This window comes from Centroberyx gerrardi, chromosome 15 (genome assembly GCF_048128805.1).
Source record: "Centroberyx gerrardi isolate f3 chromosome 15, fCenGer3.hap1.cur.20231027, whole genome shotgun sequence".
Classification (NCBI taxonomy): domain Eukaryota; kingdom Metazoa; phylum Chordata; class Actinopteri; order Beryciformes; family Berycidae; genus Centroberyx; species Centroberyx gerrardi.
Window position 1 is genome coordinate 8,247,902 of NC_136011.1, and position 25,570 is coordinate 8,273,471.

General features: G+C 40.6%; 4 protein-coding genes across 4 annotated transcripts; 2 read left to right on the top strand and 2 right to left on the bottom strand.

Moving 5' to 3' along the window:
- Positions 1-1,223: 1,223 nt before the first annotated feature.
- On the bottom strand, positions 1,224-5,289 carry sirt1 (sirtuin 1). The gene is made up of 9 exons (XM_071913262.2): positions 4,940-5,289; positions 4,332-4,454; positions 3,932-4,167; positions 3,690-3,842; positions 3,360-3,507; positions 3,187-3,266; positions 2,663-2,846; positions 1,988-2,524; positions 1,224-1,627 (listed from the first exon to the last, which is right to left on the bottom strand). The coding sequence occupies exons 1-9, from the start codon at positions 5,280-5,282 to the stop codon at positions 1,338-1,340; spliced, it is 2,094 nt and encodes a 697-aa protein (XP_071769363.2). The 5' UTR covers positions 5,283-5,289; the 3' UTR covers positions 1,224-1,337.
- A 600-nt stretch (positions 5,290-5,889) lies between these two features.
- On the top strand, positions 5,890-9,455 carry dnajc12 (DnaJ (Hsp40) homolog, subfamily C, member 12). The gene is made up of 5 exons (XM_071913310.2): positions 5,890-6,250; positions 7,219-7,297; positions 7,720-7,859; positions 7,941-8,085; positions 8,867-9,455. The coding sequence occupies exons 1-5, from the start codon at positions 6,173-6,175 to the stop codon at positions 8,947-8,949; spliced, it is 525 nt and encodes a 174-aa protein (XP_071769411.2). The 5' UTR covers positions 5,890-6,172; the 3' UTR covers positions 8,950-9,455.
- Positions 9,456-10,477: 1,022 nt separating this feature from the next.
- Positions 10,478-11,979, top strand: cox5b2 (cytochrome c oxidase subunit 5B2). The gene is made up of 4 exons (XM_071913224.1): positions 10,478-10,652; positions 11,313-11,383; positions 11,470-11,569; positions 11,672-11,979. Exons 1-4 carry the CDS (start codon positions 10,550-10,552, stop codon positions 11,782-11,784), a joined length of 387 nt encoding a protein of 128 aa, XP_071769325.1. The 5' UTR covers positions 10,478-10,549; the 3' UTR covers positions 11,785-11,979.
- A 156-nt stretch (positions 11,980-12,135) lies between these two features.
- On the bottom strand, positions 12,136-24,818 carry herc4 (HECT and RLD domain containing E3 ubiquitin protein ligase 4). Its single transcript, XM_071913223.2, has 24 exons — positions 24,603-24,818; positions 23,726-23,990; positions 23,477-23,636; positions 23,188-23,264; positions 22,859-23,080; positions 22,666-22,755; positions 21,972-22,104; positions 21,699-21,853; positions 21,498-21,574; positions 20,733-20,857; positions 20,525-20,584; positions 20,147-20,258; positions 19,426-19,615; positions 19,134-19,306; positions 18,898-19,017; positions 18,666-18,764; positions 18,179-18,346; positions 17,637-17,780; positions 16,175-16,341; positions 15,996-16,062; positions 15,801-15,883; positions 14,485-14,668; positions 13,737-13,839; positions 12,136-13,637 (listed from the first exon to the last, which is right to left on the bottom strand). Exons 2-24 carry the CDS (start codon positions 23,949-23,951, stop codon positions 13,429-13,431), a joined length of 3,144 nt encoding a protein of 1,047 aa, XP_071769324.2. The 5' UTR covers positions 23,952-23,990; positions 24,603-24,818; the 3' UTR covers positions 12,136-13,428.
- Positions 24,819-25,570: the final 752 nt, after the last annotated feature.

The window sequence follows — 25,570 nt, forward strand, 5'->3', positions numbered from 1 at the left end:
AGGGGGCGCACTATTCAGGTCTGCATTGAAACCAATTCATCATTGAGGTAATGCACATTGATTTGAACACACAGCGGCTGCATATGAAATAATGGAAATGCATGAACAGTGTTTAAAGAGGCTTTTTTTTACTTATAATAAACCCCACTGGAAATAATGAACAACTCCAATAATGTAAAAATTCCTTATTCCCTTAAACCGTAAACAAAACATTACGTTTAAATAAAATGGCATGTGAATTATGTTGGTGTAGACACGTATCCAACACAAATTGGCTCAAATATTGTCTACCTACCAACAATACTGAATTTTTACAGGCAGCAGACTCCTATGTATAATGAATGGAAATGGTCTACCTTTCTGCTTTATGAAAAGTGACATGGGCAACAAAACCGGTTTTGTAAGGGAAAAAAAGTGCCATTTCTTCAATGTCAACTCATTGAATATAGTCCTAAGGCTTAATATAACAACGTAGTATAACTTTTTACAGATAAAAACTATCATCTACTCTGCTGAGTATGTCTCACGTTAGAGTATAAAAATAAGAGGCTTGACCATAAAAAGTAGCTGCCACATGTCAGAAGGAAAACCTTGTCAATAGATATATTTTTCCAAGATTTAAATGACAGGTGAAACACACAAAGCTTATGACAACTTAGAGGGTTGGTGAAGTGTTCTTTGGTCTAAATCGAAGCGTACTGTTCCTTTTTCAGTATTTACCCTCATGGAAGGGCAGAGCTGAAGTGTTTGTATTGCAGGGTAGAAAATGCGTTCAAGTAAACCATCTGAAGATCATTCATGTCTGTGTCTGAAACTCATAGTACCCACTATTTAATAGGCAGTAGGCTTACACTATTAACATGAACCAATTGTAAAACGCATCATGAGACCACAGATGATGTCACATTATGGATTGAGATTGACCTTTACACTCTGGTTGCTTGTAATGGTTGCAATCTAGGAATTAAAGCTTATTCTACCTGTTGCACTCACTGTAAGCAGCTCTGGATGAGAGCGTCTGATAAATTTCTAAGAATGTAAATGCAAAATGAGATGAACAGGTTGAAAGAAATACAGAAAAAACAAAACTACTGCATCCTATTTAGTAAGCAGTATACAGTATGAGCTTTCAGACACAATGCATGTGACCAAACTGGGCACAGAAACACAAAACAAGAAAAAAAAAAAAAAAAAGAATGAACTTGCTGCATATTCACACAAAGTTGTCACTCAATCTCAACTTTATGAAAATTAATAGTAAGGTCGATGAGTCAAAAATATACGAAACATATATAAAAAAAAGACAATTAGTGCTTTGCCGTCTGGGTAGTTTACATTTAAAGGTGTGTGGTGCTCTGAATGTCTTCAGAAGTACTGTCTGTCTGCGCGCTTGACGCGGCCTCGTCGGCTAGCGTGTGTGGTATCGTGTCTCTGAGGCGAGCCTCTCCGTCCGCCGCGAGCGCACTCGCCTCGTCTGGCTCGCTGTCCTCTTCCATCCCGTCTGCGCTGCACTCCGACTCCTCGCTCTCGCTCCCGCAGGAGCTCGACGTCTCGTCTTCGGAGTCGGAGTAAACTTCGGCCCCGTGGAAGATGTAGTGATTTGGTGCTTGAAATAGGTACTGGCATGCTGGGGGAAGACAAATGCAGTCAATTTAGAGCGTGCATTCAATGCTTGATAGAAATATGAAAGCTGACAGGATGCGTCATTGTATATTAGGGTGCTGTTCAATCTCCTCACAGTGCATTTCCAATTATTGGAATCAGCATGTATTCAAATGCTGTTAAAGAACTTAATCTTGTTGAAAGTTTTACTGCATCTGTGTTTTAACATAGTGCTTAGGGTAACAGATTTTTCTAATATATCTCATCTGTAAATCCATTAAAAAAATCTGTTTATTACAGTAAATAGCAGGTTAAAAGACAGATGCCAGTCCACTCATTAAAGCTTTCCTCAACAAGATCAATGTTCCCACAGTCTAAAGCTTACTCTCAAGGCGTTTGCTGATTGGACTTCTGTTGATTCGACTCATCCAGCATCGTCTACGAAGTTCAAGGTTGGAGGCGTGGCTCTTGACGTCTGCGGCCTCTTCTCTCGCCGTTTCCTCTGTCGGCGACTCTGAAGACTCGGCCGTCTCTTCACTGGGAGGCTGAGGCTGCGGACAAAGCTCCGGCGGCGCGTCATTATCGCCGGGAGTCTCTGTGACATTCTGACTTTCCGTCTCCTCCGAAGGCTCGACCGCAGAGTCTGTATTGTGTTGCTTCTGCTCCTCCTGCGCCGCGTCAGCGGAAGCAGACAAGGCCTCGCACGGCAGCGGTTCTGTGGGAGTCGATAACCGCGGGGGCTTCTCCGTGATCTCACTGAGTCTTAAAGTGTTGTAGCAGAGCTGCTCAAAGTCTCCGGCCAACCGGTGACAGAGCTCATTGACAATGACGTCACAGTCCCCAAGCAGCTCCACGTCAAAGTTGAGGTGAGGCAGCTGCTCCCTGTTGATCAGGACCTGAGGCACTTCATGAGGAATGGAGTCTGGATGAGAAACAGAAAAGAGGACAGCCGTTACATATGTTTAGATTTACTGCAAGCCTAATAAATAAAGCATTGGTTATTACATGCATCTTCCAACAACAAAAAAGAAAGAAATCCATTAATCCATGCAGAACATACTTGGGATGAGAGCAACTGGTCGGACTTTAAGTGAAGAGCCGATGACTATCAAGAGGTCGACCTCGTCCTTATCCTGCTTCATGGCTCTGTGGAACATTTCTGGAAGATTCTCTCCAAAGAAGACAATATCGGGCTTCATGATTGCCAAGGGGATATCTGGACACCGCGGACAGCGAGGGACAACCTGCAGGAGGAATTCATTTTTTACCATTATAGGAATTCATTCTGCTTAAGAGCACAGTGGATTGGAGACAGTTGCCTGTTTGCATAAGTTAATTTCAGGCATGCATATGAAAAATTATGTCCCACATACGATGTACCATGATGGCAGAACATAAAAATTGCATGAGTGACAATACAGCACCAGAGAACACAATTTAGGGGCCTTCTGAAACACCTATCTTTAAGAAAAATTGCAGCTTCTTGTGATTTAGAAGTTGTAGTAGTCAATATTGCAATTTTGATTGTTTTTCAATTAAATGTGCAATCCTGCATAATTTTATAATGAATTCTTCAGCACATACCTGGTTAAAAATGTCTTCCCTTACAGCCTCACAATCCACTTTGTGTTTACAGACGAGACAGGATGCGGTTGCAAACGACCCTGAAACAACAGAGGTTATTAGTGATCAATCCACGTTACTCTAGGAGTATTATAAAAAGTAAACAAGCCCCATCTTTTAGATAAATAACTTACCATGACACTGGATAATCCTCTGAACTCCAGCCACTTGTTCTAATGTATCAATGTTCTGTGTGTAATTGCGCAGCAGCTTCCTCTGCTTATCCAGCATAGATATAAATTTGTGACAGGGCGAAGGCTGGAACTGACCAGGGTAGATCTCCTGCAATAAAGACGATGCATTCAAAACACCCATTTGTAAACAAATTGTAACACTACATATCATGAAGAAAATCGAAAGACACATGATGTACCTTTTCTGATTTTGACCAACTTAAATGTTAAATACAGAGAATTAAGTTCAAGTAAGACCTCTCAGTAACAAAACAAGCGCAATCAACAAACCTTAGCAAACTTGAAGAAGGGTCTTGGGTCTCTTCTAAAGTATTCAATATCAAACATAGCTTGGGGGTCTGGAAGATCAGGAAAATCTACAGCAAGCCTTGCATAAATACCGTCTCTGGAGCGAAAGTCTGGTATTCCACATGAAACCGACACCTGGAAAAACAGCGCAAACATTCAGTCAAAAGCGAAACTCCCACATCAGCACTGTAACACAAGAGCATGATGCCACAGTGGATACGTACCCCAGCACCAGTCAGCACAAGGATCTTTTTACTTTCGTGGAGTAGCCTGACCACATCCTCCAACGTGTTAATATCCTTGCGCTTCTTTCTTTTTGGTGGTTCTGAGATGTTGATGATGATCTGCCACAAAGTCATGTCGTCTAAGTCCGGTGGGAGCACGGTCTCAGGAAGCAAGTCTTTCAGAATGGTCCTTGGATCGGTCTCTCTGATGTGTTGTTGGATGAAACTGTAGGAACCTAGTCAAGGACACATCTCACTGTCATTTGTACTCCAAGATGACTGTGGTGTGCCACTGGTGCAACCAAAACTGAGTTTAAACCAATTCCAAGCATCTAAACAGTTCCCCAACAGATGATATCAGAGGCCTTTTGCCAATTGCAACTTAAATTCAGTGGGATACCTATTTGCGGTTGAGGTGTCCAGTCACTGGAGCTCGCATGCGAGGATCTGTCGTCGTCCTCATTGATGTGGTCCGGGGTGACAGCTAGACCATTGGAGGGAAGGTCGTCATGTCCAAGAAAATCTGAGTAGAGAGAAGTTAGAACAATGATTAAATGCCGACACCTGGCAATTTCATCATTGTAACGACAGGAGCAAAGATGTGGCGTATAACTCTCACTTCATTCCTACCAGTTAAACAGTGCACGTGAGCACCAGTTACGACCAATATGCATGACAACCTCAGGCGTGGTAGTGGGGCAAAATGTAAACTGGCTAGCAAACGCTAAGTCGCTACCCCAGCTTAATGCAGTGAGGGAATAAAAACCCGAGGTATGAGTCACAGAAAGTTGCCATGTTCGCCTGTTTAAGTGGAGCAAAGTTAGACTTGCTACTCTGTTAAGTGTGTCACTCTCAACCCTCAGACATTTGTACTGTGTTCAACATTAGCTAACTTATCTTTAGGCTGCTAGCTTAGCTAGCTCGCCGGCAAGTTGGAAAAACAATCACTACGTACTATCAGGCACACAAACACGAGATTCCCTGTTAAATCCCCAGCTCTTTTCATACCTGCAGCCTGGCCAATTGTCCCAAGTACAGTGTTGTCGTCTAGTTTCACGACTGTTTTGTGCGGCTCCGACACCAGCAGTCCCAGTCCATTGTCTCCGCCTAGTGTTGCTGGGGCCTGCTCTACCGCCATCACCGGCTCAACCTCCTTCTCCGCTGGCTGCGCAGAATTCACCGCTGCCTGCCAGCTCTCAGCGGCCTCCGATACGCATGAGAATTGATCCGCCTCGGTGACTTTGAATCCATAGTTTGTCACCGTACTGATTTTCGACTTTTTCGCAGCAGGTTCGTCCATATCGGAGGCGCTTGAACAGGCCGTACCGAGACTGTTCTCTCCGTCCGCCATCTTCAGCCCGTAGAGCCGCTGAGCGCTGTGTGCTGAACAGATTCTTCCTCAGACAGCTGGCTGATTTGCATGACGCACGTGACTCGCTCTCCGCCAGTAGTTACGGCTCGAGCGTCACTTCTTTACGTCGATGACGTCAAACCATAACAACATATTGCTGCCTTCAAGTGCTGTCGGAAAAATCGAAGTAAGAGTTAAACGCACACAAACGACCCAACAAAGCTGTAAGTAAAACTGAGAAGTCGGAGTTTTCTTTTCTATGGTACTAGATGTGGCATTTGGGGCTCGGAAAGTGCGACACCGGTGTCAACAACTAATGGTAAAAGTGATGTGTTATACAACAACCTTTCGGGAAAAAATGAATTAAAACATCAATTACATGTCTGTTACACATTTCCCCCTTTTACTTTTGCCATTGTAGCACAACGTAGCTATGTTCAACTTGATTTCTACAACAAAAAACACCTAAAAATCTACTGTTATTACAAGTTCCATTATTTCTAACCACTTGAATGTGCGACATGTCGAAGCTGGCAGCTTCACAGGAGCACTTGAATACAGCATATATCATGTGGTGAAAAATGACTCATAAATTTCGGGAGTCGGGACACGAACACGAGAATTTCAAACCTGTGATGATGCATAATTGGATGTGTACTTATCCCCCCCCCCCCTCGCATAATGACCAAATCACAAACACACAAGTAAAACAGCACGCAGCTGACAAAATACCAGTTTATCTTCAGAATATCCAGTGAGTGAGTCACAGCAGCAGCGAGGGGGAGCCCAGCAGCAAGCTATACATACAGCTGCGATCCCAAGGCAGCAGACATTCAAACAGGTCCAGCACAAGAAATTTTACCCACTTGCCTCTCAGACTTGGATGTTTTATGGAGGGTGTATTGAATTGCAAACCAGAGGACTTGGAGGATTACTACGGGTTATTAGGATGTGATGAATTGTCGTCGGTAAGTTCTGGCACACTGAGATATTTAAACAGGCTCAGCCTATTTGCTGGGTGGCATAATGGCTGTCTTAATTTTATACCTGAAAATCATACTGGTTTAAGGGTTGAGAGGTGGAAGAAAACATAAAATGCGGGTATACACACAGACACATCGTCAGCAGTCTGTAAAGTGTGAAATCTAAAGGGCTCGTGGATTATGCATCGCTCCAGAGATTAGTCTGAACCCAGAGACCTGTTGATGTTTCACCAAAAGATATGTCAATGGGACCAGCAGTGCTGTCTGTTTACGGTCTACATGTGTTGTTTTACATTTGCACTCGTCACAGTAAATTGACCCGCATGTATGTCCAGATTAATAGTTCTTATATTAATGCTGAACACATCGGTTAATAAAGTAACACAACAGGACAAGTCCCTAAACAATTAAAGTTAGCTTGTTAGTGGGAATTGCATATTCCGTGTATCTTTCAGAATGTAACGATTAAGTAACATCCGTAAATCAGAAGATGTCAAAAATGAGAATGACTTTGGTTTGAGAAGGAATAGCAAAAGTAATGTGTGTAAATTAGAGGGAGAATCTCAACATTGACAATGAATTTGGTTTTGAGACCTCTATGTCACACAAGAAGCCCTTTGAGACATGCTTGATAAAGAGCTATATAAATAAACATGACTAGAAACAAGCTATTGATTTTTTAAGGTGTCATAATCCACTAAACACTATGGTTGTAAAGAATAAAACATTTCTAACAATTATGGAATGTGAAATGTTCAAAAAGTAATTCCTGTAACATGGAAGTGTGCTGGTGAAGTTTGAATGTGTTGTAACACATTGAACAATATCATCTCAAAAATAGAAAGAAAAAGTAATAATGAAAAGTTCAGAATGAAAGGATTAGCAAAACTAAAGTCTGTAAATTGGCCTTAAAAAGTCTTAAATTTGGCTTTCTGAAATCTTTTTTCTGGCAGACTGAACAGATTGTCAACGAGTACAAGGTCCGAGCCTTGGCATGTCACCCAGACAAACACCCAGACAACCCAAGAGCAGGTAGATGTGTGTGGATCATTGCTGTGACAAATGTGATTTTATTTCTATATATTTGTAAAGACAATTTCAAGTGCTGCCACCTTTGAGAAGTCATATTTTGTAGAAGTAGAACAGTTTTTTTTTTATAGCCAGGGATGATGATCACTTATTGGATGTCATGATTTGCCCACCTTTTTATTTTTATTACCATTTTTAGTTATTTACCACAGCACTCCCCACTTTACTTATCCCAGAAATAGCCTATTCCCCTCTCTGATTTGCCTCCATAATGACTTCAAAGCAAATTATGTTAATGATAAGATGCTTATTGCTGCATACAAAGAGGAGGCTGTTATTCCTCATTCTGTAATCATGTTATTATGCCTTGCTCCAGGTCATACCGTGATCTTTTTCTTCTTTTTTGATGTCTGTAAAAAATTTAGTGGAAGATTTTCAAAAGCTGCAGGAAGCCAAAGAGGTTTTATGCAATGAGAGCAAAAGAAAAAACTACGACCTTTGGAGAAGAAGTGGGGTTACTATTCCGTTCCACGACTGGCAGGCCTTGAGCGACTCTGTAAAGACAGTATGTAACTACATAACTTTGATTTCAGTTGAATCTGTACGACAAGAGAGACTTGTAATATATTTGGTGATCTGTTTTCAGTCAATGCACTGGGCTGTGAGAAGTAAGAAGGAACCAATGTTGGAGGGAGCAAAAGCAGAAATCCCAGTCACTTCTCAAGCAGAAGAGCTTCATTTTGGGCCGGAAGCACCGGAGATCCCTTCATATGAAGCCGTGCCATCCTCAAGTGAGTATAGTTCAAAATGTCCTGAAAGTATGGAAAATGTTCAATCCAAACACACATATAACCAAGTTCCAGACCCACTACCATTTCACATGTTGTTACATATTTGTTGTTTGGGAGAATAATCATCAGCTACAGTTGACAGTCATATTACTCGGCAGCTATGAACATACATCAGTTTGGACATTCATGACAAATCTAGTCAAGAAAGTAAGGTCTAGATGGAATTTTGAAATGGCAAATGTGACAGCTGAATAACAAACTTGTTGAAATAATAAAATAGTAAAAGGACCCTCTAATAGGCTGAAAATGTGATCAAACCTAATGTGATAAACATCAAATTATTACATTAACTGGTGATTATGACTTCAAAAGGGTGTGAGATATTTCCAACTGATGATGTAATAACAATATTGACTTATTCTTATTAGTTATTACATTATTAGTCAATATTACATAATCAGTTAACAATATCTTACATCCCTTCCTTATGAAGAATCATCTGTTAATGTAATAATGTGATGTCATAACATTATTGAGGAATGTATGACATCAACAGGTTTGATCACATTTTCAACCCATTTAGAAGGTTGTTTTATCACATTTTGACAAGATATTACATTATATTACATCCAGCAGTTATTACATTATCAGTTATTACATCCCTGATTGAAACCAATCACTGTCTACAATGCACCAGTCAGAAGTGTCAGTTGTCTAGATGTTTTTAACACAGTAGGAGACCTCATGTAATAAACTGACTTTTCCCATCATTGTTGTCTAGGTGATTACTGCCATCGGCGTTTCCGCTGGGCTGCTGACTCACCATCTGGTCTACTGCGGAAGTTCAGAAATTATGAAATCTGAACCTAACAACAATTTCATTTTGTTAAAATGTTGGTGTTGTCTGTCTTCTTGTCATCACATATTCAATTGTGAAGCCTGTTAACTGTGGTACCAAAGTTTTGTGAACATGGTCTAGCTGTTACTCAATTGACTTTTTCATAATTTCAAAGTGGGAATAGTAAGCTAAATTTGGCTATCAACTGCCAACATGAAATAATAGGTGTAACAAAAATCAGGCAATTGCACATTACATTATGTGTTATATATACATTTATGTTGTTACTCATCTGGCAGTGGAGAGTCAAATCTCTTTTCAACCCTCTGAAACATGACTGATACCCAAATTTGATTCCCCAGACTCTTGTAAACCTAGTGATTTATTTGTTTATTTAATCTCCACACCAAATCCAAACTGGCCTCCGCCAGTTAACGCCAATAACAGGGAGTTCCTTGGGTACCGGTAGTGTGTTGTCAAGTTGGTAATATTTGTTGATAAAGTAAAGCCCAAAGATGACATTTATATAGAAGTTTTGACCATTTGTTTTGCTTATGTGTATCATGTAATAATGTCCATTGTAATGGAGGTCATGCAATAAGGAGTATAATATATATTGGTTGTCACAGAACATGTTGTCTAGAATCACTTGGATGTGCAAAACTTAGTTTTCCATCATATACACTGGGAGTTGTTACACATATATTTTACAGAACAAGTACAGTACCACTGACATCCATACTTGTCTAAGTGAGATGGGATTTATATAAATCTCATAATCATCAGAAGTCATTTGAATACCTCTAGCTACAGGAGAGGAACAAAATGAGAGGATGGGTCAAGTCTATGGAAAAGCCAACACATATATATGAAAAATATTCCTTTCCCTTATTGCATGACAGGTCTCTTAAGTTTATCGTTGTCTTTCTTTTTTTTTTTTTAAATATAATTTATGAGTGAAAAAAACTTTGCAGTAGACATTATCACTGTCAAACATAGTAGCACTTTCTTTAAAAAAAAAAAATCATGACTTGAACACATGTTCAATTCCTCTGCTTTCCCTATTGGAAATTAATGTCTTATTTGCTGTTTTTGTGCTATATTTCCTATACTTTGAAAGGTGGGTTGAGCATTTTTAAACCATAATGAATCAATAAATATTGTGAACTTTGCATACTCAAATTTGCCTGATACTAGAGAGCAGTCACGGATATTGGAGTGCAAAAAAGAACTATAATAATGATATAATACATTTTATTAGGATGCTATACAACCACCATAGCTAAAGTATAATATACTATAGGAATTGGTCAGGGATCACTAACACAATATTGTTAGTTTTTAGACCACAACACCTAGGCCCTTTTTATCTATTTACATAGCATGCTGTTATTGCTCTGTATTCTGCAGATCCATTTCCAACTTGGTAAGCAACACAAAATACACCTGTTCCGCGTGCCGCCTCCGCCCAATTTCATTGGTTAACGCAGCCAGTTTCGTGCTGTGATTGGACAGCGTTCTGGCACTCAACCCGTAGTCGGGGTCATTTAAGTCCAACTGACAGTTACAAGCAGAGTGCTTACAAGCGGTTACAGGTCATACTCGGTACCTGAAAGTGAGTCCAATATGGCGGGACGACTTCTACTCCGAACTTGTTCAACAACATTGCAGTTGACGAGGTACAATGTGGCGGTTAGACCCCTGCAACGGGCCATGGGCACTTTGAAAGGTGAGTTGTGCTGTTAAATACGGTCAAAATAAAGACTTTGGTCAGACTAGTCCACATCTAAGTAACGCAGACTGAAGGGAATGCCCAGCTGTTCATTGGTCATGTACGGTTAATTTGACTGAGCTGGACTTGTAGTATTTCTACCTTTAGCTTTCAGTTTAATGTGCTTTTAGTGGCTGTATATTCCACACAGCAGCTGGAATCGTAGCAGCGTTGCTTTTTATTTACGGGATACCACTTGATTTTCACACACGTAGTTAAGTTACAATAAGAGGAATAAAATATCCGCAGTGACAACCTTTGTGCTCTCACGTGATGTATTTGCTATGCACCCAACGCAAAGTATGACTACAAAACTTGAGTCAAACAATCAAGGTCATTTGGATTTTATCCGGTGGAAAGGCCTCTGATAGACCCACCTCCTTTGGCAGACGTGTGTTGGTTTTGTGCCAGTATCCTGATAGAGGACAGAAGTAGCCTGGTGTGGGTGGTGTCAGGTGCCGACGTGCACTTTTACTCACATTCAAGTTACCATAATAACAAATAACTACATTCAAGTAACCATAATAACAAATAGTGTAACAGTTTTCTTAAGAAGATGACAAGCCTCACATTATGGAGAGTTTTGGTTGTATTAAATGCATTGCCATACAATTACAGGAGTACCAACAGATGAAGAACAGGCCACTGGATTGGAGCGACGCGCTCTACAGGCCCTCAAAAAGGGAAAGGTAGGCTACTGTATGCAAAAGGACTAGTATGTTATGCTTAATGTTTAAGCAAATGTGCTATTTTTTCTTATAAATTTACATTACAGGATCCCTATAGCATGCTGAAGCCCAGGGAGTATGCTGGAACCAAGGAAGACCCTCACATTGTCCCAGGCATCGGGACTAAGAGGCTGGTGGGCTGTCTATGTAAGTGCCACATTGATGCTGCACATTGAAGACAAAGTCCAATGATTTCTTATGATTACTGTACATGAATAACTAAGTTCACCATAATATAATGTTCTGTAGGTGAGGAGGACAACACTGCTATTGTGTGGTTCTGGCTTCATGAGGGAGACGCCCATCGCTGTCCTTCCTGTGGGTCTCACTATAAACTGGTCCACCATGAGTTGCCTCACTGAAACGAAACTTTAACACCACAAGCTCTACACAACTGGGACAACACTGTCACCGCTAATTGCCTCATTCATTGCCAGATACCAAAATGTGTGCATATGATTAACTATGTACAGTTTCCTATCATTAAAATGTAAACCTGAACTTAATTGTCTGATAGAAATCTGTTAAGTTAGGTTTTTATTAAAGGAACAGATCAACATTGTCCCCATCATTCTGTGATAAAGGATGGTTAAAATTATTATTCTGAACTCCACTGCTTTGAGTGAAGAAGTGTGGAACTACATGTGTGGATGTGATGACATGAGATGGAATACAGGAAAATATGCTGTAATTTCAGTGATCATTACATTGCCATACCAGAGTAAAATTGTGACTTAATGAGCTGGAGAGTAATCAACATCACTTGAAGAGTCTGCTGAGAAAACTTGGTCTTGGCCAAATTGTGGCACTATATTGGCTCTACACTATGCTAGACTACAACTGTATTATTAAAAACAGTATCTTTTTAAAAGTCCAGACTGTCCTGAGATGGTTTATGAAAAGTTCAACACTGAAGATGTAACCTGACAGTCTTTCCAGATGTGTGGTCAGCTATTCATGAAGTAACACCAACAGTGGACCAGGTGCATTGAGGTGACCCCCGTTTTGACACCATTACCTGCTGTGCAGTGCCGAGCTTCATAACCTCATCTGCTCTTGCAGCTTTGGAAATGCTGGGGGAATTTGTACTGTGGGATGGTCCTGCAGGATTGAATGACATCAATTTGTAATTGTGCAACTGGTCCATCAGAACAAATGTCTTTTGTTTGTTTTTAAATCAATCTTTGCCTGTAGGTACTTTTGAGAGGTACACCTCACTTCCTTTACAGTAGAGCAATGGATAATTTTCAGCAGGCTGCATATATAATACAAAAATAATTGTACCTTAATGTATCTGAATATAATACAGTGTTCAATCATACATATTGCAATTATTTTTAGTCCATAATGGTGAGAGGGTTAGATGCTGCAATAAAAGATCAAGTATAATCAACCAGTGATACTATTTTGAATTAATGAATATAATGAATGAATTATTTATCTATTGGACTGTTAAACTCCCAAAATAACTCACATTTCAATGGCTGTAATTTGTTTTTATTTGTGGCTTGTTTAAGGCTTACAGCCAAGAAAATCCACTCAACTTCTAAAGCACACGTCTTCCTACTGTGCTCAACAATTGTCACAATAGGATTCATGTCAAACATGAAGAGTGTTAGTTTGCACTATCTGAGCTCAAAGAGTCAAAGTATATACCAGTACTTTGGCTTCATTACACTAATCATATCCAAACATGAATAAAAGCATATCTACAATAGAGATATCAAATAATGTGGATTCAACTTGAAATCAGTCGAGCATCAAATACTGTGGTGGCATGAAAAAAATTGCTGAAATATCAAAGTCAAGATTAGCTTGAAAGTCCAGACATCCAACCCTTAAGCCTTTTGTAGTGTCATTTGGCCCCCTGCAGTGTTCATTTTCCACACCAATGACAGTGTTCAAGTCTAAGAGCAGGATTCAGAGCAGACAGCAGTCTGCGAGGCAAAACATTTGGGCATGTGGTTACCATCAACAGTCTGAGTGTGGAGTTTAGGCATTTTTAATCAGGCAAGATTGAAGCCTTGATTGTGATCTATGGCCTGCAGGAGCTTGTCACGGAGGGTCTCTAGACTTGTGTACTTGGGCAGGTCCAGCAGGTTGAAGCAGGTGTGTGCGACAGGTAAGTAGTGCTCCCCTCCACCGGTGGGCTGGATCACCAGTTTCAGGCTTTTCATCCCCAAGATGGGTATGCGGTCACTTCCTGTGAGGAACACTGAAGGAACACATCGTTTCACTATTACAGATGTACAAACACATGACAGCAGCTTCTACGACTGTGTAAAAACAGGCTTACATAGAGGGCAGCACTTACAGAGAAACTGTTTCTTCTTCTCTAAAGGAAGACTGTGGAACACCTCCCAAAAGAACCTGATGGTGGGATGATCTGCCCAGTATTCCCCTTTGTATTCAGTACTCTGAAAAGTAGAGACAAAAATTATTTGTACCATCATACACTGAGAATAAGATACAAATACTCAAGATACAAACTGAGCCCTATTTGTATGGAGCTACTATTAACTGGGGACACCTAATAATATGATTTTCATGCTGTGATCTTTATCTGGTGCGAGTCTGCCAAGTCACTAATTTGCAATGTAAAAATTTCACTCAAAGTGTACTGTTTTTTTTATTTTTTAGTAAAGACAGGTTCCCTGATATTACTAATAATGGTGTGCAAATCCACTCCCTTGTGAATTTTGGCTTAAATTTTTCCCTTAACAGGGACTTGAGTTTAGAATTGTTTTATGAATTATTCTGACATGCCCATTAATCATATTGCCATATTATGTACACATCTGAATGTTTAGTTTTAGAGTTCCACATCAAGGACCTATCATAAATGTATCTGAGGGCATGTCAAGTTCAGTTTCACAACACCTAAAAAACACCAACTGAGGAAGCAGATTTGGGAATCTTTAATCTTAATTTTACCAGGATCCCAATACTAGTCTCATACAAACAGGGCTTTACACTATATACCGCAAAAATGTTTCTGCAGATGATCATTACATTACAAAGTACAAAAACAGTTTGGAGAGGGAACAGTTACAAAACTTAACCTTTTCAAGCTCTTTCCAGTCATAGTTGGTGTTGCCAATGACCATGGCTTGCAGTTCATTTGGCTGAAACAGCTCCAGAACCTTTCCACCACACACTTTGTGAAACCCCGCAAAGAAGGACTCAAAAAGTGGGGCTACTGATCTGTTGAAAGTGTAGTCGACATATGCGTTGACAAACTCCTGCCTGGGGAAAGAAAAAGGAGTAAACTTTAAAGTTATTTTTTTAAAACTTGTTGCATGTCAAATTCTGTGTGAAGACAGAAATATGACCAGATTTCTAAAATTAGGAATTATGCAAACAATAAGGATGCTATATTGATACTGCAGTACAGTTTCTGAGGTTAAAAGGGACCCTGGGAAAAGGCTGGGAATAAATGGAGCAACATTAGAAGAGCCAGACAATTCCTCATGAAATCCCCAAGTGCAGTCTTGTCCAACTAAGGAGAACAGACCTCCATACTCTCACTATATACGCCTTCATCCATATCTCTACCAGGGAAAGAGCAATAGAAGGGAAGCAGGTGGAGAGCCTGAGGGTGCCAGGACAGGTTCATCCACAACACCCTAGACTTGTGTCCTGGCTTCCAGCTGGCAGCACAAAGTCAGGGAAAGGGCACCTCATGGTCCATGGCTACAGTGCCAGCATCTCTAACACTCAGTGGGCCCTGTGCTGCAGGATCAAATAGAGCTTGTAGGAGACACTTAGCAGCCCTTTGGCAGCCTGCAGTTTCAGATGTAAATTTTATTAATGAGGACTATGCTGAATCCATGTTCACAAAAGTAATTTTAATTAATTTCTTCCTGTGGGTGTCTTCCAGGTGATTGACAGTATGCAAAGTGTAATGTAATCACAAAGGATGTCTGCAGTTGCCAGTTTTGTCTACATCCTTCGTTTACACTGTGACAGGCCCGCCCTCCAGCCTCGCTCATCCAATCAAAGAGCCAGAAATACTCTCTGGTCCAATGAGAAGTCTCTGAATGCACACACTGATATGAAAACACTCAACTTGGGAACAATGCAGTTACAATAAAACAGAGAAACTTATTAAGGCTTCATGTTTACTGTGATGGATTATCTACCTCGGGCAATTTTCAAGTCTGTGGAAGTTGTTTTTCATACTGTACAATAATGAATGCCAGCAAATGGCTTCGTATTCCTCAGAACAACCAGCTGCCTGGCAACTATAAATCTCACTTTTTTGAGATCTTATCTACAGACTAGTTCAACTAACCTAGACAATGTTCTCTACCATGTCTCTTGCCATTTTGTTTACATTTGTTAACAAGAGATAGTCGAGAAGAGTTTGAAAAGTTACCTGTTGGATTTATTAACACTGATATCCTCACCATTAGGTATAAGTTCCAAGACCTCTGTGGCACCAAAGTTTTCCTCTGTGACCTGAAAAAAATTACATTTGCCATGACAAGATATTTAGTATATCACAACTGTATATTCTATGCATGAACACAGAACTGCATGTGTTTGAGTTTGAGACTAACAATCAACCTACTGTGAAGTTCAAGCAGAACGTGTCCTCGAGGTCGTCTTCTGTGTAATCCAGCAACTGCTGCAGACTCCTAGTTTTAGGGGAGACCGAATTAGGCCCACATGATCTCACACGATCCCAAGGTAAATTAAGTTAATTAACATGCTAATGGAAAACTTCAGGTGACTGTTCCTTGATCTGACCTTCCCACATCTGGCGTTAGCTCTTTCAGGTCATCTAGAGTTGGGTTCCTCTTCAGAAGCTTCTTGTAAAGGGCCACTGGGAAGTGGAGCTCTACTATGGTGAGATTGTAGATGGCCAGACCGCAGATAACCCCGATGAGGTGGAACAAGTCAACGTCCTCAAAGGTCTGGAAGGGACATTCATTGTCAGAGGTTTCATAGAAGTATTCTGGATACTGGCTCATGTCCCAGTTAAAGGAATCGGTCACCCAAAAATTTTAATTTGGTCATCATCTACTCATCCTCATGTCAGTCGAAACACCGGTTTTGACCATTAAATTACCCAAACCAGCACAATCCAAGTGTTCTGAATCGAAACGATTGCTCTGTGGGCCCAAAAGTCCAATATTTACCTTTTCCGTACCCACAGAGCTCTGGTTGCCCTACAGCAATCTGGTGGAAGAGTCTTGCTGCCTTCATGTGCTCCTCGTAAGCTTCTGCTTCCGGGTGTTACAGTTGTGTATTCAAGTACTTTTTAGTCAAACATAACAAATTGGACCCTGAAACAAAAGTAGCTTTTTTGGTGACTATTTTAGAAACCAAGTGGTGCAGAGCTACTTTGTGCTGCACAGCAGAATGAAGAGGAGAATAATCCCATCATTTTAAGTGTATTGGCTAGTTGTTGTATATGTGTGACACCTAAAATTGGGTTTACACCTTTATTGGGTTGTTCAAGCGTGCGCTACCTGTAATTACAATATTTCCAACAGCATTTGAAGGCAACATCTGCTTACTACTGTAGTGATGATTGGCGTGGTGCCCAGCAAGTGTGGAAAATCTTGAGAGATGAGGTAAATATTGGACTTTTGGAACCACTGTGCAATTGTTTGGCTTCAGGACTCTGATTATGCTGTTTGGAGTAATTTTATGGATTTTTTTTTTGCCATTTTTGGAAATCTAAAGAACCAGTTCTCAGTCATTTAAGTTCTTTTGGAGACGGCTAATACAGAGTAGTGCTAGCAAACTCGCTGTGTTTTATGTGGACATACAAACTGAAACCAGTGTTTCAACTCACATGAGGGTGAATAGATAATGACCAAATTTTCATTTTTGGGTGAACTATTTCAATACCTTTAAGGTGTTGTTCAAGATAGGCTGTTTATATGCAAGTATTAAAACCTGCTAGTTGCAATTACGCTGAGCTTACACAGACTACGACAAACAAATGGTAAATGGGATAACATGTTTGCCTCCGTCAATATCCTGGATAATATCCCAGAAAATAAGAATATCCCATACCCAGGTTTCTCATAGCCAGGACAAGACCTTATCTGGGTTGCTGTGGACAGCGTTCGCAGTAATCCAGCTCATAAACTGAATACTTGAGTATCCTCAATATTAAGGCCGTATTAGAATGCACATAAACATAGCCAGTAATAAACATTTTTAGCAGTGTGAGGGGAAGAAGGTGAATTGTACGTACCTTATGCGAAAACCAGATGAGCCTGGACTCCTCGTAGTAACGAAACATCCCATATTTGGGATCCAGCAGTTCTCTCATGATCAAAAGGAAGAATTCCTTTCTCACACCGCCTGCATCGACTGCCTCCTCTCCGACAAAGATCACCTGCCACGAGTTTTGTCACAAACATTAGCACCATGACAGGATCTGTTGACTTAATCCAAATGATAGCATAGGATCAAGGGATAGCGCACAATGAATTCTTATCCAAGTTTTCTCTCAACAGTCGTAAACATATTTTAGTAACTGCAACACTTTCATCTAAATAATATTTGAAGAATCCATCCATGATGGATAATGGATTATGCATTTATGAGTTGGTCACATGAGCTCTTAAATGAAACAAGCTGTCTATTTAGTGATCCTTTATTGCTAAGTCATTACTGGTGGTCAGTTTTATGATCATTTTCATGGAATCTTGAAGATTACATATTTTTTGTTTTTCAACTTTTATCGGGATGTTCAGTGGAAAAACAAAAATCTGAAACAATGCATTAATGGACCTTGAGTGGTTTCTTGTAGTCCACATTCTTGGACTTTCTGAGGACTTCCATGGTGTCTCCAACAATGTTTTCCCTCCGGACGATGAGGATGAGACAGGGGTTAACCGACTCCACCACCGGCAGGAACATGGAGCTGAAGTTTTGCCTCTGTGCCTGGTCCACTGCCATCTAGCAATACATGAGTGAATGAAAGAGATTAGCTATATATTTTAACAGATACAATAATACAGCGGTTATGGCCCCAAATTATACGACTGCATTGGATTCAATTCCTTCAGTTGGTAGAGTGAAGCCATTTGAAAAGAGCAGTTATTAATCTCTGTGTGGTTCTTTATAGCTTAATGAAGTAGAGCATGGCACTGATGGACGCTACCAGGGTCAGAGGTTTGATTACCACTGGGGCTACTTTAGCTAAAAATGTATCCACAGCCGGTAGTGTAAGACACTTTGGATAGAAGCATTCAGCAAGTGGTAGACTGTATGTTACCTGCATTTGTATGACAGCATCAGTTTGAAGCAGTGTGGTCTTCGCTTGGGCATCAAATACAAAGGGATACCTGCACAGAGTGACTGCACCATCGTGACCCTGAGGACACAGAAGCATAAACAAATGATCCATAATGACGCATAATTTACCTTTGACAAATGTAATGTAGTGAATCGTGGAACTGACATCAGCTGTTAAGGTGACTGCATTTGTAATGTACCAGTGGACTCACCAAAGGGTACATCTGCTGCTGGATCCATGTGATGTAGTCATTTCTGATGTCTATCAGGTCGTCCAACTCGTGAATATAGAATTTATCGTACTGTATGATGTGTCCTGCTCGCTCACTCACCTGAGGCATTAAGGACACACACTATCAACATACTGGAATGAGAACTGAAGGTTAAATTAAGTGTATGAGCCTGACATGCAAGGTAACACAAACCCATGGATTTTCTCAGCACTCACCGTATGCAGGATCTCCAAGAGGCGGAGCGACGTGTCCAGGAAGCAGGTGAAAATTCTCTGCTCTGTTTGAGGAATGCCCACCTTGTGCATCCGGAGCAGATACACCACCACCTCCTTGTACAACTCCACCAGCCGCTGGAAGATTGGGGGCTCAAATGTTGACCACCAGTTTCCTGAAGCAAATACGAAAACAAAGATATCTTGGGAAACAAATCTATTGCAAAAAAAGACAATGACAGAGCAATAAACCTGTCCCTGGAGCAAGATGCATGAAAAAAGGACTTTATCCTACCTAGCACCTTCAGTGGTGCCTCTTTAAGGCTGATAAGTGCTTTCGCAAATGGGATGGCGAGGGTCACGTATGTGTTTGGGTCACTGAAGAGTGGACATTCTGGAAGAGTGAGGTAGAGTCTCAGGGCTTCGATGTCTGGAGGAGAGTTGTTTAGTCTGGGAATTAGGTTCTTCTCCAGACTGGCAGCAATCTGATGGGAGAGAGGAGAGGGAATAAATATAGGTCTGCTATAATTAAAGATACAATCAGCGATTGATGCGTCGCCCCGCTCTGTGCTTGTTTTGTAAGCATAGTGTTGGAGAGGGTGGTGGGATGAAGTGCAACAGCGACGCCTCCAGGTGAGTGTATAATAAGGGTGGGGGCAGAACGCCTATGGTGGCAGAGCTTGGAGCTGGATTGGAGACTGATAAATTAAAGTTGTCAACCGACCATCTACAAAGAAAATGTTAGTAGTAATGATGTGTAACTCGGGACGGTCAGACTCTACATCTACTGATCCTCCATCTACAACTAAGAAATTCTGGGGCATATATTTTTGTAATTCCTCGTGCACAGCCACGAGAGGGTGCACACGAGCGGATTGTACCTATAAATACACATTTACAGTAAATACCATAGGCAAAATGATTAATTCTTACACTGAACTATTAAAAAAACATGACAGAAAAGTAATACATGGCTATGGCACATCCAAAATAGGATTTCTTTTGTGAGTGCTGACCTGCTGGGCTATTTCAGGGTAATCTTGCTGAACCATTCTGTGAAACAGGAGGCGAGCCATGTTCATATCCACCCCTGAACATTTACTGCTGGTGTTGTAGTGATCTGGATGACTTTGGAAAACAGATAAGACCGTTATTATTTCGAGACACAATAAAGGCTAAATTTCTAAAAGTCAAATCGCCAAGTCAAATCCAAAGCCAAACAAAAATCTAGGTCCAACTATCGCAAAAAACATCTGTCATTTTAATAAAGAATAAAGCACAATGTATCATAACATTACTTTGAAAAATGCACTGCATTATATCACAAGATGAAAATTCAAGATTTCAAGCATATTAAACATCTGACATACCAGCTTCCCCTAAAATGTGATTACCTCAAAGCCAGAAAAGACCCATTGAGGCAGCTTGCAGAGGAGAACACCAGGTCAATCTCACTAAGGGAATTGTAAAAAGACAAGTAATTAGGGTGGCTACTTTTCAGAACCAAATCTTCATAAACATGATTTACACAAATCTGGCAATACTACTGATAAGATGGATAACATGTGGGCAGCCAAGGGTTTTACAAGAGAAGGACTTTACTTGGAGATTTCTGGTGGGAGTCTTCCTTGTGAGTGGTTCAGCCATCTATGTATGAGATCGGCAGACAAGGTGCAAATTTTTCTATGGGGGTCCTGTATCCTCACGTCATTCGGGATCCGGAAGACCTACAAACAAAAAGTAATTTACATTTTTTTTTACTGTGCTATCATGACTGTGTACATGATCATAGTTAATGCCAACATCTTACAATACCCGTCTACTTAACTTATATTTTTGTAATCAGAGTTGTAATGCCTATACATATATAATATACTATTACCATAAGCCATTATATCCTATGGCTATTGCCTTTTTCTAGGCCTTTTCTTTGTCAATGGAATGCATATTAACACATATCATGATATGCTAAATGAGAAGCTGCTGCCAATTATTTGTTTTTTGTTTGAAATTTGGAAAAATAAAAATTTGATTGCAAAAAAAAAAAGTAACTCAAAAAATGTTTATGATCAATTAAAAGTGAAGCGGTGAAAGTAAGATTATTCTTGAGCCATGCAAAATATTTTTCATGAGTGATCTTCACCCATGTTAATTTGACAATTCCTTCATTGTTTAACAGACAATCCAGACTGCCATCATTTGACAGTATGAAAAGAAATAAGATTTTTATAATTACTGATCATCTGCCAGCAACTCTAATTCAACTGCATTAACTAAGACCTCAAAATGTAATCAAATGGAAAGAGTAATACAAGGCAAATATACTGTACATAGAAGGAAAGAAGTCATTTTACTATGACAACTTACATTGGGAGTGTAATAGTGAGCAAAGCTCTGGTCTCCTCCAGCATAGATCCTCCTGACACAACAGCTCTGCTCTGTGTCTGCAATACAAGAAATAACAATCACAATATTCATTTACTTTCCTTGATTCCTCACCTTTCCTTCAAGGTAAGCTAAATACAGATCTTAATTCTCTGTCTATTTGGCATAAGGCACATTCCTCACCTGTTTCTGTGGGACCATTAGAGGTTACCCAGAGGCCTTTGACAGGAGCGGGGCTTTTCCTATTGCAAGTGGAACGTGTACCAAGCTGCCCATTTCCTCCGAGCCCAAATGAGTCCATCTTTCCAGAGGAGGGGATGAAAGCCAGAGTGTGCTGCCTTATGAGGGCACAGTAGTTTGAGAAATTTGAAGTTGTTGTTCACCACAAAATTATAGCATGTATGCTAGATTTGAGATATCATGTGCATATGCCACAATGCATGTTATGTATTGTACCTTCCACATGCAATCTGTGTGACTACATTTCCCATGAGCTCAAACACTTTCCTGGGGTTGATCTCATGGTTTGTCGAGTTATGTCCAAGTTGGCCATATCCTCCTGCTCCAAATGTAAACACACCTCCTTCCTGCAAAATCAACAACACCACCAGTTATTCTAACCTTTTCATGGACATCTCACTGCAAGGCCAAATGTTAGCAAACACCATTCTACACAGAAAGCATATAGGTTGTAACCATGTTAGTGTAAAAGGCTTAATTTGAATCCAGGTATTCCACACAGGAAACCTAAATATCTAATAGTTGACTAAAAAATATAATCCCCTGGCCATGGGATATAACCCCAGCCCACTGCTGACAAAGAAACCCACTCCACACTGGGCATCAGCACAGGAAATTTACTTTTTTGTCCACACTGACTCCAACATTCACCAGCTGTTTTCACCATTTAACCAGCCAAATATTATTTACAATAGCAAAAAGATGATGGCTGGTTACCTGCCAAAGCGGCTGGTAGATTATCCACAGCAGCCAAATTTTTACCAGTGTTTGTCTGGTGCCGGTAATTAACTTCCCAACCAGCTGCACACCACTGTGATTCAAACCAAGGTCACCACAGATTCAAACCAAGGTCTTGTACACAGGGCACTATGGTTCTATCAGATAGCCAAAGGGAGTGTATAGCTTAACTTGGTCAGTGCTGCTGTGTGATCTTCTCCACAGCAGACGTAAATAACTCTCTGTGACCTTAGGGACTTCAGCAGGGTTGGGAAATGTCGATCTGAAAAATACCTTCTGAGAATTAGTTTGCTCTTAAGGCTAATGTGTTCATTATCATGGTAGTGTAGGATTTTGACCAGCACATGTGTTTTTGATGGGCTCACCATTGTTGTCATTGAGACCCAGCTGGCCGAACTTGTTGCGCCCCCAACCAAACACCGCTCCTGAGAGTGTGAGGGCGAAGCTGTGAGCGCCACCTGCTGATATCTGGGTAAAAGGAATGCCCTGCAAAGACTGAATGATCTGCGGTGTGGAAATGCCTTGTCCATCTATTCCCAGTCCCAGTTGTCCATATCGATTCTGACCCCAAGAGAAGACTTGGCCCCCTAAACAAAGAAATGGGTATGATGTTAGCTGGCAAAACATCAGGAAAATAAGCTGACTTAATAAATGTGCATTATGCAGGTTAGGGTAAGTACAATTCCACCCTCACCTCTGGAAAGAGCATGGGAGTGCCAATATCCACAGGCTACCTGAGCAATTTGTACATCTGACAAACTCTTGATGTTTCTGAAGTTTTAACAGGGGAAAAAAAACAAAATGAGTCAATTATTTTCTCTCATAGCATTCTTTCAGATTGAAGATAAGTAAGACACCATGTCAAAGTCATATCTTTAAAAGTGTTATAGGTTAAAATGAGCAAATGATCCACTGCTACACAGTACAAACCAAACATGTTTCATGCAAATCAGTAAATGTGAGACATTAGTTGTTGAATTTACCTAGGCACACGAACACATTCTTCAAAGTTATTAAGGCCCAACTGCCCATCAGAGCCCAGACCCCATGAGAAAACTTGACCTTTGTCATTCAGTGCTAGTGTATGGGCTTCTCCACATGACACCGCCACTATGATCTGTGCATCCAGGGCCACTACCTGTTCTAATAGTGGACAAAAACAAAGCCAAATGTTAATCTGATTGAATGCTTTTACCAAGGACTGTCATGAGAGATTTTAAACATTGACCAACCTGGTTTCTTTCGGGACTTCTCATGTCCCAACTGCCCTAGGTCATTGCAGCCACAGGTGTACACTGTCCCATCTTCAAGCAGGAAAGTTGTGTGCCTTCGACCACACCCCACATCACACACTTGCTTCCCATGAAAAAAATCACATCTCCGTGGCTCAACCACTATCTCCTCATCAATCCCACCCAAACCTAGTTGTCCGAAGGAAGCATTGCCCCAACACAGCATTGCAGATCTCCCCCTTGGCTGTCCACGCCAACAGGATCTCTGTTTCAGTGAAAAGAAGAAAGAGACCTCATGTTAGCTAATGTGACGATACAGAGCTGATGGTGGGTCCAATCTCCATAGCTCAGAGTTTGGGTTGCATGACACACTTCAGCTGCTATCAGCTAGCAAGCTAGTCAACTAATGACGTTACATGAAATAGATGAGTATGGTTAAGTTATTGTCGCTACAGTATTCACGCTATATCTATTGCTAGCTACCGCGGCATACTGAACTCATAACGTTAGTTGGTCAGACGTAATGTAAACAGATTAGCCAATTAAGCTACCGTTGGGTTAACGGTGGCTAACGTGCTCCATGACGTGCCTTTACTACTGCTAGAGGCATAACGGTTTACTGTCTGATGCAATTTAACCAAGTTACCTTGCTTAATGTTAACGTATGGGCTGCGAGGAAAGTGTGTTTTGCTTGCCTGAAAGTAGCTAGTTAGCATTTACGTTAAATCATTCAAGACAACAATTGAACGTTCACTACATGGACGTTACAGTGACATAACGTAGCTATTTATTCAACGCTGGTTTATCCAAGTTATCTTAGCACGCTGACTAAGAGTAAGGAGTGTATATCATGCCTCAAAATGTGTTATTCTCTTACCTGTTGCGAAAGCAATTACACCAAAGACTATACAGCTAGTTAACATTAGCAGGCTAAAGCCAAATAGCAAATCTTGCCACTCACACGAGGACTGATACTGTTTGGCTCGCTAGCTAGTCCGACAGTTAGCAACACATGCCACGGCACGTTTTCAGATATGATTTGCTTTCAGTCGTCCATGGGGAAAAGCCAACGACCAGCTAGTGCTAAAATCGGCTATGCAAACCATCCGCCTCGGTGCCCCTGTCAACAGCAACTGCTCTGACTGAAAAGGTGCTGCAGAAGAAACAATGTCAAGTTAGCTGTAACAGCGTCTAGACGTCCGGTTTGAACTTGTTTTTCATTTTAAAAATAAAGGTCCCAATGAAGAAAGAGAAAAATTTTACAATCAGAAAATAGAAAGCACCAAAAGGTAAAAGAAACATAATAGTAGCCTAATGTCAAAAACCGTGGTAAATTAAATAACATGAGGCAACTGTGACCTTATTCAAATTTTTGGTAATGCCACCATAATGTGTTGTTGTTGTCAGTGGTTTATGTTTATTTAGGGAGGCTAATAGTATGTGTAGTGACTACTAGAGAATGAAACCATGATTTCTAGTTTCATGGTTCTGAAACTACATGCCAAAGAACGATCTGAATATCACATTAAAATAATACAATATAATTGTAATTCCATTTTATTTTGAAGGCAAAATCACGAAGCCGGAAATGATGTTGCTTGTAAATACTATTTACTTGATGTAGGCGAAGAAAAGTCGCGAAGCATCCGAAATGTTCTAGATGGGGCTGGGAAAGCCCGTTATGGGTGAGACCTGGCTGAGGCTATGAAGTATGAAGTATGCAGAATGCATGCGCCCCACTGAATGCTGGCAAACGTATTATTCTCAACCAGTTTAATAATTCAGAAGTTGTTTATTATGTGGGACAAACGAAGGTTTATTTCATTAGATAAGCACTTGTATAGC

Excerpts from the sequence above, each read along its gene's own strand:
- sirt1 (XM_071913262.2), bottom strand. The coding sequence starts at position 5,282 with ATGGCGGACGGAGAGAACAGTCTCGGTACGGCCTGTTCAAGCGCCTCC. Across the intron at positions 3,508-3,689 it reads CCTTCTTCAAGTTTGCTAAG|GAGATCTACCCTGGTCAGTT; the intron begins GTTTGTTGATTG and ends TCTTTATTGCAG. Across the intron at positions 3,267-3,359 it reads GAGGATTATCCAGTGTCATG|GGTCGTTTGCAACCGCATCC; the intron begins GTAAGTTATTTA and ends CTGTTGTTTCAG.
- dnajc12 (XM_071913310.2), top strand. The coding sequence starts at position 6,173 with ATGGAGGGTGTATTGAATTGCAAACCAGAGGACTTGGAGGATTACTAC. Across the intron at positions 7,860-7,940 it reads TGAGCGACTCTGTAAAGACA|TCAATGCACTGGGCTGTGAG; the intron begins GTATGTAACTAC and ends ATCTGTTTTCAG. Across the intron at positions 8,086-8,866 it reads TGAAGCCGTGCCATCCTCAA|GTGATTACTGCCATCGGCGT; the intron begins GTGAGTATAGTT and ends ATTGTTGTCTAG.
- cox5b2 (XM_071913224.1), top strand. The coding sequence starts at position 10,550 with ATGGCGGGACGACTTCTACTCCGAACTTGTTCAACAACATTGCAGTTG. Across the intron at positions 11,384-11,469 it reads AGGCCCTCAAAAAGGGAAAG|GATCCCTATAGCATGCTGAA; the intron begins GTAGGCTACTGT and ends TTTACATTACAG. Across the intron at positions 11,570-11,671 it reads GAGGCTGGTGGGCTGTCTAT|GTGAGGAGGACAACACTGCT; the intron begins GTAAGTGCCACA and ends AATGTTCTGTAG.
- herc4 (XM_071913223.2), bottom strand. The coding sequence starts at position 23,951 with ATGCTGTGTTGGGGCAATGCTTCCTTCGGACAACTAGGTTTGGGTGGG. Across the intron at positions 23,265-23,476 it reads GAATGTGTTCGTGTGCCTAG|AAACATCAAGAGTTTGTCAG; the intron begins GTAAATTCAACA and ends TTAAAACTTCAG. Across the intron at positions 19,307-19,425 it reads GGCACCACTGAAGGTGCTAG|GAAACTGGTGGTCAACATTT; the intron begins GTAGGATAAAGT and ends TATTTGCTTCAG.